At 44.5% G+C, this 18,838-nt stretch overlaps 1 protein-coding gene across 7 annotated transcripts in view; it reads left to right on the top strand.

The window, feature by feature from the left end:
- The window catches only part of LOC139553331 (neuronal PAS domain-containing protein 3-like), a 356,739-nt gene that overhangs the window by 109,475 nt on the left and 228,426 nt on the right, over window positions 1–18,838 (top strand). For all 7 annotated transcript variants that reach the window (XM_071365543.1, XM_071365547.1, XM_071365545.1 and 4 more), the window contains one exon: window positions 15,540–15,784. In XM_071365543.1, the coding sequence (XP_071221644.1) occupies window positions 15,540–15,784 (245 nt within the window). The remainder of the gene's footprint in view (window positions 1–15,539; window positions 15,785–18,838) is intronic.

The following is an 18,838-nucleotide window of genomic DNA, read 5'->3' as shown; positions in this document are numbered from 1 at the left end:
TGGCCTGTGGAATGTTGTCCCACTCCTCTTCAATGACTGTGCGAAGTTGCAGGATATTGTCCGGGAACTGGAACACGCTGTCATACACGTCGGTCCAGAGCATCCCAAACATGCTCAATGGGTGACATGTCTGGTGAGAATGCAGGCCATGGAAGAACTGGGACATTTCAGCTTCCAGGAATTGTGTACAGATCCATGCGACATGAGGCCGTGCATTATCATGCTGAAACATGAGGTGATGGCGGCGGATGAATGGCACAACAATGGGCCTCAGGATCTCATCACGGTATCTCTGTGCATTCAAATTGCCTTCGATAAAATGTAATTATGTTCGTTCTCCGTAGCTTGTGCCTGCTCATACCATAACCCCACCGTCACCATGGGGCACTCTGTTCACAACGTTGACATCAGCAAACCGCTCGCCCACATGACGCCATACACGCTGTCTGCCATCTGCCCGATACAGTTGAAACCGGGATTAATCCGTGAAGAGCACACTTTTCCAGTGTGCAGTGGCCATTGAAGGTGAGCATTTTCCAACTGAAGTCGGTTATGACGCCGAACTGCAGTCAGGTCAAGACCCTGGTGAGGACGACAAGAACGCACGCAGATGAGCTTCCCTGAGACGGTGTCTGACAGGTTGTGCAGAAATTCTTCAGTTGTACAAACCCACAGTTTCATCAGCTGTCCGGGTGGCTGGTCTCAGACGATCCCGCAGGTGAAGAAGCCGGATGTGGAGGTCCTGGGCTGGAGACATCTGTGGCATTGTGTTGTGACAAAACTGCACATTTTAGAGTGGCCTTTTATTGTCCCCTGCACAAGGTGCACCTGTGTAATGATCATGCTTTTTAATCAGCTTCTTGATATGCCACACGATTCTTGGCAAAGGAGAAATGCTCACTTACAGGGATGTAAACAAATGTGTATAGCAAATTTTAGAGAAATAAGCTTTTTGTGCATATGGAACATTTCTGGGTTCTTTTATTTCAGCTCATGAAACATGGGACCAACACTTTACATGTTGCGTTTATATTTTTGTCCAGTGTAGTTTGTGAGGAAGACTAGCGATGCTGCTCATGGTTCCCACCCCACCATCCCAACCCTACAGTAGGTCTCAGTTCAGGGTGGCCCTGATATGCTCACCATGCTGCTTGTTGTCAGGGCGATGGCTGCAGAGTGGCGGGGGGGCCTCACATGTGACTCTGGGTTCACCCCTGGCCTGTAGTGTACAGCGTGGAGATGTAATGTAATATCAGCTTGTACAGACTTGGCCTAGAGATACAGGAAGTGTAGCCTTGTAGCCAATGACCTGTACATCCATAGTTTAAGATGTTGGAGAAGTAGCTATACAGGAAAGCAGTTTGGACTGTGGAGAGATCCTAAGGCTAATAAAGTTCACAGCCCATGTTGAGGATACTGCAGAGAGAAGGGGACATTGTGATAGTGAGAGGATACTTACTCTATTGTACGTACTGTATTAAAAATATGCTACTGTCATAGCTACAAGGCTACTTCCTTTTTATTCCTCTCTTATATTTAGTCTCCTTAATAAGTAAAGTAGCATCATAAATATTATATTGAACTTCAGAAGCGCGGGGACTCAGTCTGCCATATTAAAGCCTGTCTGAGTTATGGATTACATTTGCCTAAGTAATAACCTGAGTATATGTACTATGTCAAGTATCATTATTAAAAATGCACTCTTTGATTTAGTTTTCTAAAGATAATTCCTGTTTGTGAGTGAGTTTACCCCTATTACACTTTTAAATCACAATAATGTTATCAGACCCGATTTTCACCACAAAAAGACCCCCAAAATTCATTAACAGCGATTTAGCTGTTCAATTGAATGCTGCTTTTCCTTTAAATGGGGTTTAGAGAGGCGCAGGGATCTGTCACGGGAGAGATCTTGCTCTCTGTCTCCTCCGTTTTGGTTGGTGGCCAGTGAGGAGAGGAGTAAGCTGTCTCAAGGATACAGGGCCGGGACAGAGAGAGAGGGGGAAGAGAGAAAAGAGAGAGGCTGGCTCAAGTAATTGTGTGGCTCCCAGGTGATGAGGGCTTTTATGCCATTAACAGTGTCTATCCCTGCTCACAGTGTGCCAAGTCTTTAACAAGGGACTGCTGCTAATTTCAGAGCTAATATTGAGCCGTTCCACCTCAGAGGCTTCAGCAGGTGCCTGGCCCAGACACAGACAGACAGACAGGGGCGGATTGAGGAGTGGAGGAGAGGAGAGAAAATTACCATTGAACTATAGATTTTTTTTCTTCTTCTGATTGAAGCGAGCGATTACTGGGACAGATCAGGTTCAGGGGAAGGTAGAGGAGATGATGAGCGCTCGTCAAGGAGCCGTCGCCCCCTTCTGAGCCTCTATCTCTCTCCCTCCCTCTCCCGCGCTCTCTCTCTCTCTCTCTCTCTGATTCACACTCTCTCTCTCTCTCTCTCTCCAACGCATCTCTTATCTGTCTCTTTATAGCTACCTGGCTCCCCTCGCACCGCCTTGGCTGGCTGGCTGGGAGACTCAATAAACCATTTTGGGAAGGGAAGTGGGGGAATCTATGTGGCGGGCTGTTGAGAGCAGCTTTGAAGGGTTTTGATGTGGTTGGTTGGCTGGTGAGTTACTGGAGAGTATAGATTGACGTCAGACACAGACAGACAGCAGAATATATGAGGCGTTTTTTATTCATAAACACATGGATTTGTGATATAGGCAAAATTGTTACAGATAAGTTCCCAAGCTTTATTATGACTTATATCTCCTTATTAGTTATTCATATTCTGAAGCAAAAAGACCTCGTTACAGACACATTACAAATAGAATTGTGTTTTTGTTTTGTATGGGTGTTTGTTTGTTAGTATTGACCCCATGAGAAATGCGGAGAGCAGTAGGGGAGAGTGGGTTAAGTTGAGCCAAAGGGGTACGTTGAGCCACCCTTGTTTCTAGGAAACCATAGACAGAATTAATGTCGCCAAATATTTAGGAAGAGGTCATCATTTCATGGAGTGTGTGAATGAGGAAACCACATGGAAAAAGTGGTAAGTTCGGTCCCAAAAAATCAACCAAGTCAAATAAATGTATTGTGTTCGAGTTTTCATGAGGCTTGTATCTAAACCAAAGATTGTTCTATACATCAGTTGGGGTCTCTATAAGCTTCAATATGCGGTCCTAAACCTAGCATTAAAGTGCATCCTTGTTTGGGCTAATATAGTCCAAATGTTTGCCTTGGGGTAAGTTGAACCAATGGTTGAGCCAATGGCAAGTTGAGCAAATGTAAGTGTTTTCATCCCAGGTGTAATGCAAGGTATGTTGTTATTGTGTTGAATGTTGCTGAGTAGCTCTTGTTCTCTGTCTTTGGATATCCCTCTCTTAGCGTACTGTCCAAATGGCACCCTATTCCCTATATAGTGCACTGCTTTTGAAAAGGGCCCTATGGACCTTGGTCAAAAGTAGTGCACTATATAGGGAATAGGGTGCAATTTGAGATGCTGCAGTCTTTTATTTAAAAAAAATGTTTCCCCCTTTTTCGTGATGTCCAATTGGTAGTTACGATCTTGTTTCATCGCTGCAACTCCCTAACGGGCTCGGGAGAGGCGAAGGTTGCGTCATGCGTCCTCCGAAACATGACCCGCCAAACCACGCTGCTTCTTAACACCTGCTCGCTTAACCCGGAAGCAAGCCTCACCAATGTGTCGGAGGAAACGCGGTTCAATTAACGACTGAAGTCAGCTTGCAGGTGCCCGGCCTGCCACAAGGAGTCACTAGAGCGCGATGAGCCATGGAAAGCCCCCGGCCAAACCCTCCCCTAACCCGGACGATGCTGGGCCAATTGTGCACCGCCCTATAGGACTCCCGGTCACGGCCGGCTGTAACACAGCCTGGGATCGAACCCCAGGCTGTAGTGACACCTCAACACTGCGATGCAGTGCCACTCGGGAGTGAGATGCAGTCTTAGAGATAGAGATGAAAGGATGACCCTGCTAAATAAGAGAATGATCCATCATGCTCAAAATAGTCAACTAGACTAACCCTGGCCTGCTGAACAGTGGAAAAACCTCTACTCTCCTCTACCTCTGCTCTGCTCCCTCCCTCCTGTTCCCACAAAGAGGATTTAAGAACTGTCTACTTGTTGTTATTAAGGAGACGTTGCTTAGCTTAGCTTTGTATTTGTGATCAAGGAACTGTCTGTCAGCCAGACATACGGTAGCTGTTATATAGCTACATCCAAATCATTTTACCACTGATCATAACTTGATGTTGATATGGTGAATTAACTCAACATTACCCAGAATCCTTTAAATCTCCCACAATCCTCTCTTTCTTTCTCTCGTACAGTGTTTCTGCATCCTAAATGGCACCCTATTGCCTATATGGTGCACTACTTCTGAGCATGGCCTTTAAGGCTCTGGTCTAAATTAGTACACTATAAAGGAACTAGGTTGCCATTTAGGATTTAAAAATTGGTGTGTCACACCTTTTAACAGGATTTCCATTAATGGAATGGTATGGCAGAAATGAAGAAGGCTGACAGGGTATTGTGTTGGCGCTGGGGCTTTCAGCCACTGCACTTGCCATGTAATCGCATTGCGTCAGGCTTACCTGTAGCTGGCCCGAATGGCTTTATTCACAGCTAACGGGATTTGCCTCGCCCGCTGTGGCGATGGATCCACTGAGCGGGCGGAGCCGCAGTCACTCTGTACTAAGCCGCTTGATGCCAGATCACTGCAGACTAACCAGTTGGGCAAACAGAAGACACCAGATCACTGCAGACTAACCAGTTGGGCAAACAGAAGACACCAGATCACTGCAGACTAACCAGTTGGGCAAACAGAAGACACCAGATCACTGCAGACTAACCAGTTGGGCAAACAGAAGACACCACATCACTGCAGACTAACCAGTTGGGCAAACAGAAGACACCACATTACTGCAGACTAACCAGTTGGGCAAACAGAAGACACCAGATCACTGCAGACTAACCAGTTGGGCAAACAGAAGACACCAGATCACTGCAAACTAACCAGTTGGGCAAACAGAAGACACCAGATCACTGCAGACTAACCAGTTGGGCAAACAGAAGACACCAGATCACTGCAGACTAACCAGTTGGGCAAACAGAAGACACCAGATCACTGCAGACTAAGCAGTTGGGCAAACAGAAGACACCAGATCACTGCAGACTAACCAGTTGGGCAAACAGAAGACACCACATCACTGCAGACTAACCAGTCGGGCAAACAGAAGACACCAGATCACTGCAGACTAACCAGTTGGGCAAACAGAAGACACCAGATCACTGCAGACTAACCAGTTGGGCAAACAGAAGACACCACATCACTGCAGACTAACCAGTTGGGCAAACAGAAGACACCACATCACTGCAGACTAACCAGTTGGGCAAACAGAAGACACCAGATCACTGCAGACTAACCAGTTGGGCAAACAGAAGACACCAGATCACTGCAGACTAACCAGTTGGGCAAACAGAAGACACCACATCACTGCAGACTAACCAGTTGGGCAAACAGAAGACACCACATCACTGCAGACTAACCAGTTGGGCAAACAGAAGACACCACATTACTGCAGACTAACCAGTTGGGCAAACAGAAGACACCAGATCACTGCAGACTAACCAGTTGGGCAAACAGAAGACACCAGATCACTGCAGACTAACCAGTTGGGCAAACAGAAGACACCACATCACTGCAGACTAACCAGTTGGGCAAACAGAAGACACCAGATCACTGCAGACAACCAAGAACCAGAAGACAACCTGATACCAGCAACTCTCCTCACTCCCCACTGTTTTTCCCCATAAGTCCTGGGATTCAAACTGGCAACCCTTCGGTCACTGGCTCACCTCTCTAACCTCAGGGCTTTCCGAGTTTTGGCCATCAAGCATTGTGGCTATCAAGATTTCATCATCCCTGCCCCTCACCACCACCATTACAGTGGCTCTCACCACACATCTGCTGCTAGTCATTATAGACATGTCTGGTTCCGGTGTGCAAGGCTGCAAGCCACATATGCCTCTGATTAGCAGAAGTAACATTTGTTTATTCCTATTTCATACAGTATGTAACAATCAATTTCCCTGTACTGCAGACCAGTACCAGTTTTCCATGCTTGAGGTAAATGCAAACAACCATATCCGCAGCAAATTAAAGTCAGATATGAATTTAAAAACATTGCAATGCAAATTGAAACTAAAACGTATTGCTGGGCCCCCCAGTTCCACATCCAGGTTTGGATGAGTCCATCGTAAAAATAGAGAAGTTATTGTCTACGTTCCAAATGGCACCCTAATCCCTACATAGTGCACTACTTTTTGCACAGGGCCTCTAGGGAATAGGGTGCCATTTGGGACACACTCATTTTTCCACAGAGGAGAGAGAGAGAGAGAGTGCTGGGGGGCTTTAAATTAAAAGCATACAGGAGAGAGACTATTAATCAAGACAGCAGGTAATATCTGATTCTGGTTTCAGTCCCCGGACGCAATTCCTTTTTATTTTATGGACACGCTCCACTAGCATTTCATATTTGGTGTGTGTGTGTGTCTGTGCCTGTGCCTATGTCTATGCTTGTGTGTGTGTGTTGTGTACATTGAAGCTGCCACCCTCCCTCTCCTTGTTCATGGGTACATACAGGACAACTCTGTGGTGGGGGAGATTGGAGCGCACTGGGAAATATGGTCTCTATCCTTCCCAAATGGCACCCTATTCCCTATATAGTGCACTACTTTTGACCAGGATCCATAGAGCTCTGGTCAAAAGTAGTGCACTGTATAGGGAATAGGGTGCCATTTGAGATGCAGCCACTAGCTCCAGTCTGTACAGGCAGCCTGGTGACCTTGGCCATTGACAACTGTCTTCTCAGTCTGCCCTCTCTGTCTACAACCTGCGGGTCTCAAGCAGGCAGAACACAGGACAGCTCTACACCATAAGCACACGCACGCTCGCACGCACGCTCACACAAACACACACCTGCACATTATACAACCACACCCGATGAGAGATTACACTATTGACTTAAAAGGTTGATATTCACACACTAAACCCCTGAGGGAGTTCTGTGAGTTTAAACTGTTCTGTGTTAAAACAGTACCACCTGTTACGTCTGTTACTGAGATGTTTTGCTTTTGTTGTCAGTGTGGTTTAATAACTTAATGTGTGTGTTTATACCACGGTCATAACAATTGAGTCGCTCTGCATAAATTAATTTATACGTTTATACTTAATTCCTTGAGTGAATCTGATTTACTGCTTTTATGCCCTCGGTTTTCTGTCTCTTTTCCTTTGTTGGGGGATTGATTTTGACTTGAAATGGAACCAATCCCTTGTCCAAACAGCTTGTTGCTAGTTGTGTATTTCATGATGTGGCTGTGTGTGTTTAGTCGTATGCAGTAAGTTTAATCCAACAGTAAGACGATTCCCACTGTAATGAAGATATGCAGGCTCATGGAAGTGGTGTGCTGGAACTATTAAGACTTTACACCCTGCTGCATAGCCACTGTTGATTTAGAATCAGAGTAGCTTTACATAGCCTGAAAGAAAAGGTTATGTTATTTGGGCTTTGAATCAAAGAGCAAAAAATGTAATGGTCAAAAAGGATTTATTGTGGTGCATGTTTGGTTGTAGGAAGCAAGTTGAAATCTCATCTTCTCCTCCCATGCAAACGTGTGCACGACTGCGTGTTTGCATGTATATCTGTTTGTTTATACCACAGGTGGCTGGTGGCACCTTAATTGGGGAGGACAGGCTCATAGTAATGGCTGGAACAGAATAAATGGAATGGTGTTATTGATCAAGTGTTATTGGTCACATGCGCCGAATACAACAGGTGTAGACTCTACCGTGAAATTCTTACCTGCGAGCCCATTCCCAACAATGAAGAGTTAGAAAAAAAAGAGTGGAAATAGTTTCCACGTGTTTGATACCACGCCATTCACTCCATTCCAGCCATTACTATGAGCCGTCCTCCCTTCAGCAGCCTCCTGTGATCTATAGTACGTGTCCACTCTGGCCCATCCCTAATGATAGAATGTGAATTAAAGGATAAGGATAAGCAATCTGTCTCTGTAAGAGGCCTTGTTTCCTCCATAAATACTGTCTCCTCCCGTGTCTATATTCATGTCCATTCTGCATCATCCTACAAGAAACAGTGAAATAAGCCTCAGTCTTGCTGCTGTGAGCCTGGTGGAGCAGCCAGGCGTCCGGATGACCACCCTGAGAAGAGCCATACAGACCCTGACCCTCTGAGCACACGCGCACACACACACTGACCTTCTGAGCGCAAAGGAGGACAATGGTAGCTCTCCTCTCAGTGTTTCCCCTACCGCTGGTAATCACAGCAGCCTGGCAGGCCCACTCCTCCACCTAGCAGATTTCCTAGCCTCCGAGCTGTGGGTGGTGGGTTTTTCACTACAAAGGGGGATTATTCTCATTCATTAACAGCAGGGTTTCATCCTGCATAATTTGCTGGCTATTATTTCTCCAAATGACCGCATCATTGTAGTTGAATCAATATGTAGCAAGATGGCTGATTAATGCCTTGGCCTGCCTCTCTCTCTTCTCTCTTCATAAGCCTCTCTCTCTGTCTCTCTCCTCATCTTTATGTTCCCTCCTTTGTGTTACAGCAGGTATTTCATTTAATGGTATCAATACCACAGCGAGAGGTAGAAAAACAACAACAACAGCAGCAACAACAACAACAGAAAGAACCAAAGCAGCAAAATGAAAACGAGTGCAGATTAATGTATTTTTTGTCTACCTTTTATTCTTTTTCTTTTTTAATTGCCTCTTAAGTATTCCAATTTACTCAATCAGCAGGTTTTTATTTGTTCTTTCATTGAATTTCCGGGTACTAATTTATGAGTGTTGGTCACAAAGCCTAACAATAATAGATGCAGTTGGTTCAATGTACGAGATGAGCTTCTACAGCCTTGGTGCTACAACGGTTGTTAGTGTGGTACTGTGTTGGTCCAGCAACAACCTTACTAGACCCACTGTGACAGAGGCCTGTTCAATAACATTCAGAATTGTAATTGAATTATATTTGAAATAAACACTGCTGTTTGAACTTCAAGTGCGTCATTATCATGCACCTGATACAGTTACTCCTTCTGTGCGTTTAGCTATGAAACAGGCACCACACTTGCACACGCAGATCACAGACACACACACACACAGACAGACAGCTCTGAGGACGTCAATGTCACCTGAGACACAGAGCGTAATGGCAACCTTAATAAGGACAATGGACATCCGTGGCAATAGGCCATCCCCTTCACAGACTGATGGGATAGTCTGACGTGCAGACAGACCTTAAATGGTATTAAAAGGGAGCAACAACCTTCCAATAGAACGATGAACAGTTAGCGTTAACCAAAGAGATAGACAACACTGTTTAATGGAGTTAAAGGAAAATTCCACCCAAAAACGGTATTTGGTGTATTGGTATTTGTTTCATTAGTCCATTGTTGATATAGTCCCAACATGTTTTGCATGTCAGCAATCAAGTTTTCAAGATATATAACTTTCAAAATACAGAAATATAGCTGATATAATGTAATATATAATGGAAAACTCATATAATGGAAAACTCAACACCATATGAAGCAAAATGCATCATACCGGCTGTATTTCTGTATTTTGAAAGTTATATAAACTCAGCAAAAAAAGAAACGTCCTCTCACTGTCAACTGCATTTATTTTCAGCAAACTTAACATGTGTAATTATTTGTATGAACATAAGATTCAACAACTGAGACATAAACTGAACAAGTTCCACAGACATGTGACTAACAGAAATGGAATAACATGTCCCTGAACAAAAGGGGGTTCAAAATAACAGTCAGTATCTGGTGTGGCCACCAGCTGCATTAGGTACTGCAGTGTATCTCCTCCTCATGGACTGCACCATATTTGCCAGTTCTTGCTGTGAGATGTTACCCCACTCTTCCACCAAGGCACCTGCAAGTTCCTGGACGTTTCTGGGGGGAATGGCCCTAGCCCTCACCCTCCGATCCAACAGGTCCCAGACGTGCTCAATGGGATTGAGATCCGGGCTCTTCGCTGGCCATGGCAGAACACTGACATTCCTGTCTTGCAGGAAATCAAGCACAGAACGAGCAGTATGGCTGGTGGCATTGTCATGCTGGAGGGTCATGTCAGGATGAGCCTGCAGGAAGGGTACCACATGAGGGAGGAGGATGTCTTCCTTGTAACGCACAGCGTTGAGATTGCCTGCAATGACAACAAGCTCAGTCCGATGATGCTGAGACACACCGCCCCAGAACATGACGGACCCTCCACCTCCAAATCGATCCCGCTCCAGAGTACAGGCCTCGGTGTAACGCTCATTCCTTCGACGATAAACGCGAATCCGACCATCACCTCTGGTGAGACAAAATCGCGACTCATCAGTGAAGAGCACTTTTTGCCAGTCCTATCTGGTCCAGCGACGGTGGGTTTGTGCATAGGCGACGTTGTTGCCGGTGATGTCTGGTGAGGACCTGACTTACAACAGGCCTACAAGCCCTCAGTCCAGCCTCTCTCAGCCTATTGTGGACAGTCTGAGCACTGATGGAGGGATTGTGCGTTCCTGGTGTAACTCGGGCAGTTGTTGTTGCCATCCTGTACCTGTCCCGCAGGTGTGATTTTCGGATGTACCGATCCTGTGCAGGTGTTGTTACACATGGTCTGCTGTCCGTCCTGTCTCCCTGTAGCGCTGTCTTAGGCATCTAACAGTACGGACATTGCAATTTATTGCCCTGGCCACATCTGCAGTTCTTATGCCTCCTTGCAGCATGCCTAAGGCACGTTCACACAGATGAGCAGAGTCAGTAGAAAGGCCTCTTTAGTGTCCTAAGTTTTCATAACTGACCTTAATTGCCTACCGTCTGTAAGCTGTTAGTGTCTTAACGACCGTTCCACAGGTGCGTGTTCATTAATTGTTTACGGTTCATTGAACAAGCATGGGAAACAGTGTTTAAAGCCTTTACAATGACGATCTGTGAAGTTATTTGGATTTTTACGAATTATCTTTGAAAGACAGGGTCCTGAAAAAGGGCCGTCTCTTTTTTTGCTGAGTTTATCCTGAAAACTTGATTGCTGACATGGAAAACATTTTGGGACTATATCAATAGTGGACTAATGAGACAAATACCAAAAGTGAGTTTTTGGCTGGAGTTTTCCTTTAAAATAATGGTGGTGTTACAACTCACTGAAAAGATAGATGTCATAGCATCATTGAATCTTACGAACTTCGTACGAATGTGTTTCTACTTATAGTACTGTACGTGTTGATGAACACCTGTGATATTGTACATCTGCTTCGGATTTGTGTTTGACCATCTCATTTAAATAGTGAATAAATGTTGTGAACATGTTAGTGTAGTGTACAATGCTACAGTACAAATGCATGCATGTCCTTGGGGGTCTTCAAAAACCATCAGAGTGGAAGTCCTGATCTAGGATCAGGTCTCCCCTGCCCATATAATCATATTCATTATGATCTAAAAGGATAAGCTGATTCTAGATCAGCACTCCTACTCTGATATGTTTAGTGAATATGGGCCCTGGTGTTGTCCAGTCTTGGTGGTATTTATAAATGGGGCCTAACCCCGAACAAGGTTGTTTTTCATAACCCCTCATTGTCTGCCGGGGGTTTGGACAGGTTTGATGACACAGTGTGACCAAGTTGATGAGAAGTTAAATTATGTTACTAAGGAGATAGCATTTTCTATAATGAGAAAGAGAACCTAGTGCACCCTCTCTTTTTACTGCTGCATGGAGAGCCAGAGTCACAAAAGCAATTGATTAGTTTTGGCATTTAGTCCCCCGATCAGTGGCGTCATCCATTTCTTCAGGAAGAGGGCCCTAATCTAAAGTGGCATTTTGCTCTGGCTGCCTTTTCAACACTGATGAAACCAATTACTTCAATCCTAAATGATCATTTGCACACAAGTTTCGGCCGCTTGATGTATTCTCCTTGCCTTCAAAAGTTGAATGGTGGGTGGTTCGCTGATTGGCTACACAGAGTGATATCTTAGACAGCAGACTCACCAAGGTGTGTCACCTCCATTCAAGATGTCCATTCATTTAATTGGCCAATGACCCTGTGGCTGTTTTATTGTTGTTTGCTGCACAACCACGTCTACAGATATCTTATGAGTTTACATTAGTTACCGTAAGTTGCCATCTTCTAGTTCATTAAAAGCGACACATGCTTTATTAGCAGTACGTGTAGTCTGGTTTGTATTATTAGAATGATGTTGTTATTATACTGTAAGTTACCCCGTCAGTATATAAGTCAAAGCTAATCGACTTAAAATGGATGCTGACTCCCTCTCTGTTTTGGAACCCTGTTACTGTGAGTAGAGAAATGTCCTGTTCTGTGTACATTTCATATCTCTAATCTCGACTTCTCACAAGTCTTTTCCATTTTTACAATACTAACTGTACTCTGGAGTTCTCTTGTAGACGAGGGAAAGCAGGAAGTGTGAACACAATGCGGCTCTCTGTTCCTACACACAGATCCCTATCAGACACCCCTCACATTGGTTGATTTCCCCACTGGCATTTCACCGTGTGGGCCATAAGCATTCTATTTTCAAGTAAACACTTACCAACCAGTATGTTTTTTTCTCTCTCTGTGATGTCATTGAGATGTGTGTATGGGTGTGGGTTTGTATGATTCAGAATATACAGAGAGTCATTTGAAAATGGTGCAAAAGAATGTGGTGGGGTTGTGCCACCGTTGTGGATGGTGACTGTAGTGTAGGTGATGGAGATGGCTCTCTCTACACAATGATAACGGCGCTTGTCTGGGACTCAATGGGAATGACAGATTGTGAAGCGGTTCTGCTTGTGCTCCCTACCACCGGTCTCTTTTTAAGCATGGGCATCTGACACCCTAGTGGGACCAGCATGGGGACCGCTCTGTGATTGCAATGTGAGAACGATGTTCATGGAGTAGTTCAGTATGTGGAGAATGTGGTGTAAAATACAGACTATGAGGTCATCTGCATGTTGCAGAATAAATGTAAAAAAAAAAAAGATCTATATAATAGTTAATAATTATTAAGTGATTTATATTCTTGTAGTATGTAGGGTGCTGGTCACCAACTCAAGAAAGTGATTACCTGAGAAAGGACGGGTCATTGCAGATTTGTTTTATTTATTGTTATTATATTTGTTTACGGTAATCAAAATAAAGTTGCCACGTCCGGAGTATAGTATGTGATGTGGAACATAGACAGGGTCGTGACCTCAGAACCAGAACCAAATCCAGCCAGAAGTTAGTGACCTCATCCCTGTCTTGTAAAAGGAACTTAAAAAGGTATTGGGTTGTTGAACTACGACATGATTTAATTTCATGTTTATATATAAAAAAAGTGTTACATTTACTCTGGTAGAACATGATAAATATGTCTGCTGTATGAAGGTCACACAACCCCGGCGCATCAAGAAATATTTGGCAGGCCGACATAATGCTTTCCAAGTTTGCGGAACAAATGAAATTCTGCTGCTCTGTTGCACTTTGCCTCCAAACAACCATTACAACTAGCTTTATATATTGTCTGAGCAGCAGACCATCAAATGGTGTTTTTCTTCTTGCAGGGGCGGTCGAGATGATCAAGAACAGCAATCTGCTACTTAGATGTAAAGGCAGAGGGTGCATCTGTATCTGGCAATGAAATTATCCTATTACACTCCTGATGCACACAAAAGCTAACATAAATTGATCTTGACAACTATGAGCATGGTATTAGTAAGCCACAATACATTATTTGACTGAATGAAGGTTTTGGGAAGTGGTGCTTGGTGAATTCTCATTTGAATCCTGCAGACATTGTGAATGTCTAAACTCATTAATTGATTTCTCAAACCTCTTTTGAATCTATGTACTCTGTCTATATACAGTAGTAACCCACTGTCAGAGCGTGGGTGGGCCTTGGCTTGCTGTTTTTTTATTCACGTTTGCTTAATGTTGTTGGTTTTTGTCTTGAATCACTGATAACTAAACGACAATATAATGTGAAATTATTTTCTTCACCAACAGTCATTTTTCATCTTCAGGGCAGAAACCCTCTCTTCCCTCATCTTTCAAGTCTGTTCTAACAGATTTTGCATTTGTGGTGGTAAAGAAATTAATCTAGGTGTCGGCCAGTGGGGAACCCACAGATTTCTGTGTGATTTATTGGCAACTTAATTCAAAATGGCTTAGGATGATGAACGCCATAGAAAGTTGGGAGTTGTGTTATGGAAGTATGGAACTGCTTCGAGTTCTTCGATATAAAATAAATAACACAATGACTAAAGGGGACAGAAGTCTTTGACTGGAACGATACAAGCCAATAGACTATAACCAACCATGCGTCCTTCAATAGGTCATGTGATCTACTGCCGCTGTATAAAGGGCTTGAAAGCATATACCTGAATAGAGTACACTGTAAAGGGGTTAGCATGAATTTGACAGTAATTTACAGACAGCTTGGTGGCAAGTAAATTATGTATTTAATATTACAGTACACTCCACTGTAATATAAATACAGTATCAAAGCAATTACTGTGTAATGACACACAGTACAATATCGTAAAATGGACTGTATTATACTGTAAAAAAAAAAGTGAATTATAACTATTTTAAACACATCTATTCTGACACATCTGAGAAATGTGCACCTGCAGTATATTTGTTACTCTTACCAGTTCAGGCAGCTGACATGAATAAATCAATTGAAGTAGAAATACAGAGGAGAAATATCACACTGAGCTCTCAGACAGTGTAAAGTGAGGTCAGTGCAGTATTTGGCCTTTTTGAATATGATCTCATTTTGTGAAACTATTTCAGCTGCAGAGAGAAAGAGAGAGATCTATCTGGGCCTATTGCAGTGTCTTACGTTAAAAAAAGGCAGCAATCTGAAAGTCATTCAGCAGGCTGTCTCGTGAGACCCAAGGCCAAAGCTAATCAGAACTTCGACCCACTTCTAAATTCCAATGACTGAATCAATTGTGCTGAGCGTTCCCACTGGAGTAGAGCAAGTCACTAACGGCCAAGACTGACTGACTTGGTGTGGTTGGTCCTATAGCCCTGTAACCTAGCCTAGCTCCCAAATGCCCCCCTTTTCCCTTTATTTATTTTTTAGGGTGCCATTTGGGACACAGACTTAGACTTAGTCCACAGTATGACAACAGTCAGGTGTCTGAGCTGACAGATGGACTAGGGTCATGTTCAACAGGTCGCACCGTAGCAAAACATTTTGCAATGGAGAACAACATGTGTTCTAATTGGACAAGTACAGGTAGTCCCTCCCCGTTTCAAAACGTTTTCTCCTTACTTAACCTGACCCTGGTCTTGCTTGCTAACTTGCTTATGGCGTCAAATGATGGTATGGCCTTTCTGTTCTTCCTGGTCGAAACCAAGGCCCTAACTTTCTGCTCGTCTCCCACCTAGTTTCAGAGTGTTGCAAAAAGTGTTGTCCCTACTGAGCACAACCCTGGTCCTAACTCCTGTCTCTTCTCCTGTCCCCACCAGGTTGCAGGCTCTGAGGAAGGAGAAGTCCCGGGATGCGGCTCGCTCGCGGCGGGGGAAGGAGAACTTTGAGTTCTATGAGCTGGCCAAGATGCTGCCCCTGCCCGGGGCCATCACCAGCCAGCTGGACAAGGCTTCCATCATCCGCCTCACCATCAGCTACCTGAAGATGAGGGACTTCGCCAACCAGGGGGACCCGCCATGGAACCTGCGCATAGAAGGCCCACCACCCAACACCTCCGTCAAAGGTAAGCTCCATTCACCACCATGGTCCAGCTACCCACAATTTAGTTCAGTTCAGTCTAGTTCAGTACCAACAGTTTCCATCAATGGTCCACTCACCTTACCAACTGTACAGTGATGATATCTCTATTTGTCTGAGCATTAAAATACCGTGACATTAAAAGGATACTTTGGGATTTTGGATACTTCCCCAGAGTCAGATGAACTTGTGGATTCCATTTTTATGTCTCTGTGTCCAGTATGAAGGAAGTTAGAGGTGGTTTTGCGAGCCAATGCTAACTAGCGTTAGCGCAATGACTGGAATTCTATTGGTATCTGCTAGCAGTTCATCTGACTCTGGGGAAGTAGACAAAGGGCCTCATTGCCAAAATCCAGAAGTATCCCTTTAAGGTGAAACTGTAAATTCAAATATTATGTGAGGTAAAATGTCAACGTTAATGACAGGATTAAGGTAATTTTTCACGTTTTACTGTGCTCAGGCTGGTCACAATATTAGACTGGTAGGGAAATGAGGCACTCTTGTGACTGTCGTCTGGTCACAAATATTCAAAAAGTAAACATTTAACTTTGATAAATGTAGCTTTGCGCCTAGTACATGCAGCTATACTGAATCCAAATGTAACCGAATTTGCCTTTGAAATTGGGTATTTGTACAGTGCACTTAAAGGAGATACAGCTCTGTATATTTTAAAAGGGTATGCTGGAGTAGGAATGACCGTAAACATTAAAGTAAATTGCAGAAATGTTCAGTCAATGCACAATGTTTGCTCTGCACACACACACACACACACACACACACACACACACACACACACACACACACACACACACACACACACACACACACACACACACACACACACACACACACACACACACACACACACACACACACACACACACCAGATGGCATCAATGTTGTCTGCCTTTGAAAAGACACATGCATTTTAATGAGAAAATGTATACGGCAGAATTATTTGGGTTAGAGCATCCTGCTAGATCTCCTACTAACACAACTAAGACCTATAGCCCACACTTTGCATTCAATCAAAGATGATTACACAATGCTGCCAGGAGGATTGAACCACCAACGTTTCCCTTTGGATATTTTAATGACTACACACACCAAGGTGACGTCTACCCTACCTCTGTAGAACAATGCTCTCTCTCTCCGCTGCATGTCCTGTCCTTCCATCCTATCGACAGACAGATAGTGCCAGTTTGAATTGAATCACTAACTCACCACATTTTATTTGCACTACATTCTGAAAAGAGCGGCGTATTGATCCCATTCTTTTTGTTGCTGTGCATCGCCGGTAGCTAATGGAGACGGCTGACCATCTCCCTCTGCCCATGAATCAGTGTTATTTCTGAATAGGCTACATTAGATGAGCCTGACCCGGAGCTTCCACAGCTCCCAGCGTGCCAGACACACAGCTGGCTGAAGAGCTTGGTTTACAGATGTCACACACACACACGCACGCACTCACTCACGCACGCACGCACGCACGCACGCACGCACACACACACAAAGGAGCCAGGTTTGTCAATGCAATGTGTAATATGGCAGGGAAGGAGGGGTTAGGAGGGAGGGGGCATATGCTAGGTTATTGTACCAGAAGAGGGAGCGGAGAGGAAAGGCCAGGATCATTTCTCTTCAGGGTTGTTTGTGCAACACAGATCAAGGTTAGCCGCACACAGCAGCAGAATAATATTGTTTCTGATACATGGCCGGCCCAGTTCATTTGGCAGGCCCAGTCTCTCAATCAATTTGCCTTGTGCCTTAACATACACACCCGTGTAGGTGTTACCATGAATATGTTATTATAGGAGATTTGCTGGGGGAGAAAACTGAGCCGGCTTCTGACAAGACATTTCGACTTAATAACTGATGATTGTAACCTTTAGGGAAATCTCAGGAGCACTGCGCCGGTTTTGTAAATTCTCTCTGGTTTTGGAATGGATCTTTGCTTCGGGAAAATTCTCATTCTTTCTTTTTTTATTATTTTCTATTTTTGTTCAGAATAAAGCATGGGTTAGAGCTGGCGTTTGGACGGCGGTGATGTCTGTCTGAGTTGCCAAACGTCCTTAGAACAGCCTCTAGTGTGAGGAAGCTCGGATAAGTCATAAACTGCGGTAGCCGATATTACTGGCATCGGAGCTAAAAGAATTTGACCTCCACTTCTCTCCAAACATTGTTGATTTATTATCGTAACTTCTCGCCTCTCCTCTCTCGCCGCTCTCCTTTCTCTCCTCTTTGCCTTCTAGTGACCTTTACTGTAATTGACCCATCAACTAATTTTTTCTGAGCGTTTTAACCGGAATTTGCTAGTCTCTGTCAGAGGCGGTTCACATCTGTTGAAGGACACTGCACAAACAAGCATGACCTTTCTCTTGTTTGGCGGCTGGCGCACGCCTCCTGACCCCCTCCAACCCCTCCACCACCTGGCCATTTTATTATTCATGCATGCAGAGCAGAGAGGCGCAGAGCAGAGAGGAACAGAGCAGAGAGGAACAGAGCAGAGAAGAGCAGAGAGGAGCAGAGCAGAGCAGAGAGGAACAGAGCAGAGAGGAGCAGAGCAGAGAGGTGCAGAGCAGAGAGGAACAGAGCAGAGAAGAGCAGAGCAGAGAGGAGCAGAGCAGAGAGGAACAGAGCAGAGAGGAGCAGAGCAGAGAGGAGCAGAGCAGAGAAGAGCAGAGAAGAGCAGAGAGGAGCAGAGCAGAGAGGAGCAGAGCAGAGAGGAGCAGAGCAGCAGAGCAGAGAGGAGCAGAGCAGAGGAACAGAGCAGAGAAGAGCAGAGAGGAGCAGAGCAGAGAGGAGCAGAGAGGAGCAAATCAGAGAGGAGCAGAGCGGAGAGCAGTCACCACAATGCCACAATTTACAAAAATGCAAGAAATCAGATGGCTCAACAACAACAAAAATTCTCAGAGACCGTCTTGCACAAATCATATTTGTACTATCCAGTACATACAGTACATTAAATGTCTACCTGTTTACTCTGTGGTTTTCTGAATTTTTGTAGGAAATACAGTACCTGTCAAGAGTTGGGACACACCTA

The sequence above is a fragment of the Salvelinus alpinus genome, chromosome 25, assembly GCF_045679555.1.
Source record: "Salvelinus alpinus chromosome 25, SLU_Salpinus.1, whole genome shotgun sequence".
Taxonomy (NCBI): Eukaryota; Metazoa; Chordata; class Actinopteri; order Salmoniformes; family Salmonidae; genus Salvelinus; species Salvelinus alpinus.
This window is presented reverse-complemented; position numbering and strand designations above follow the sequence as displayed.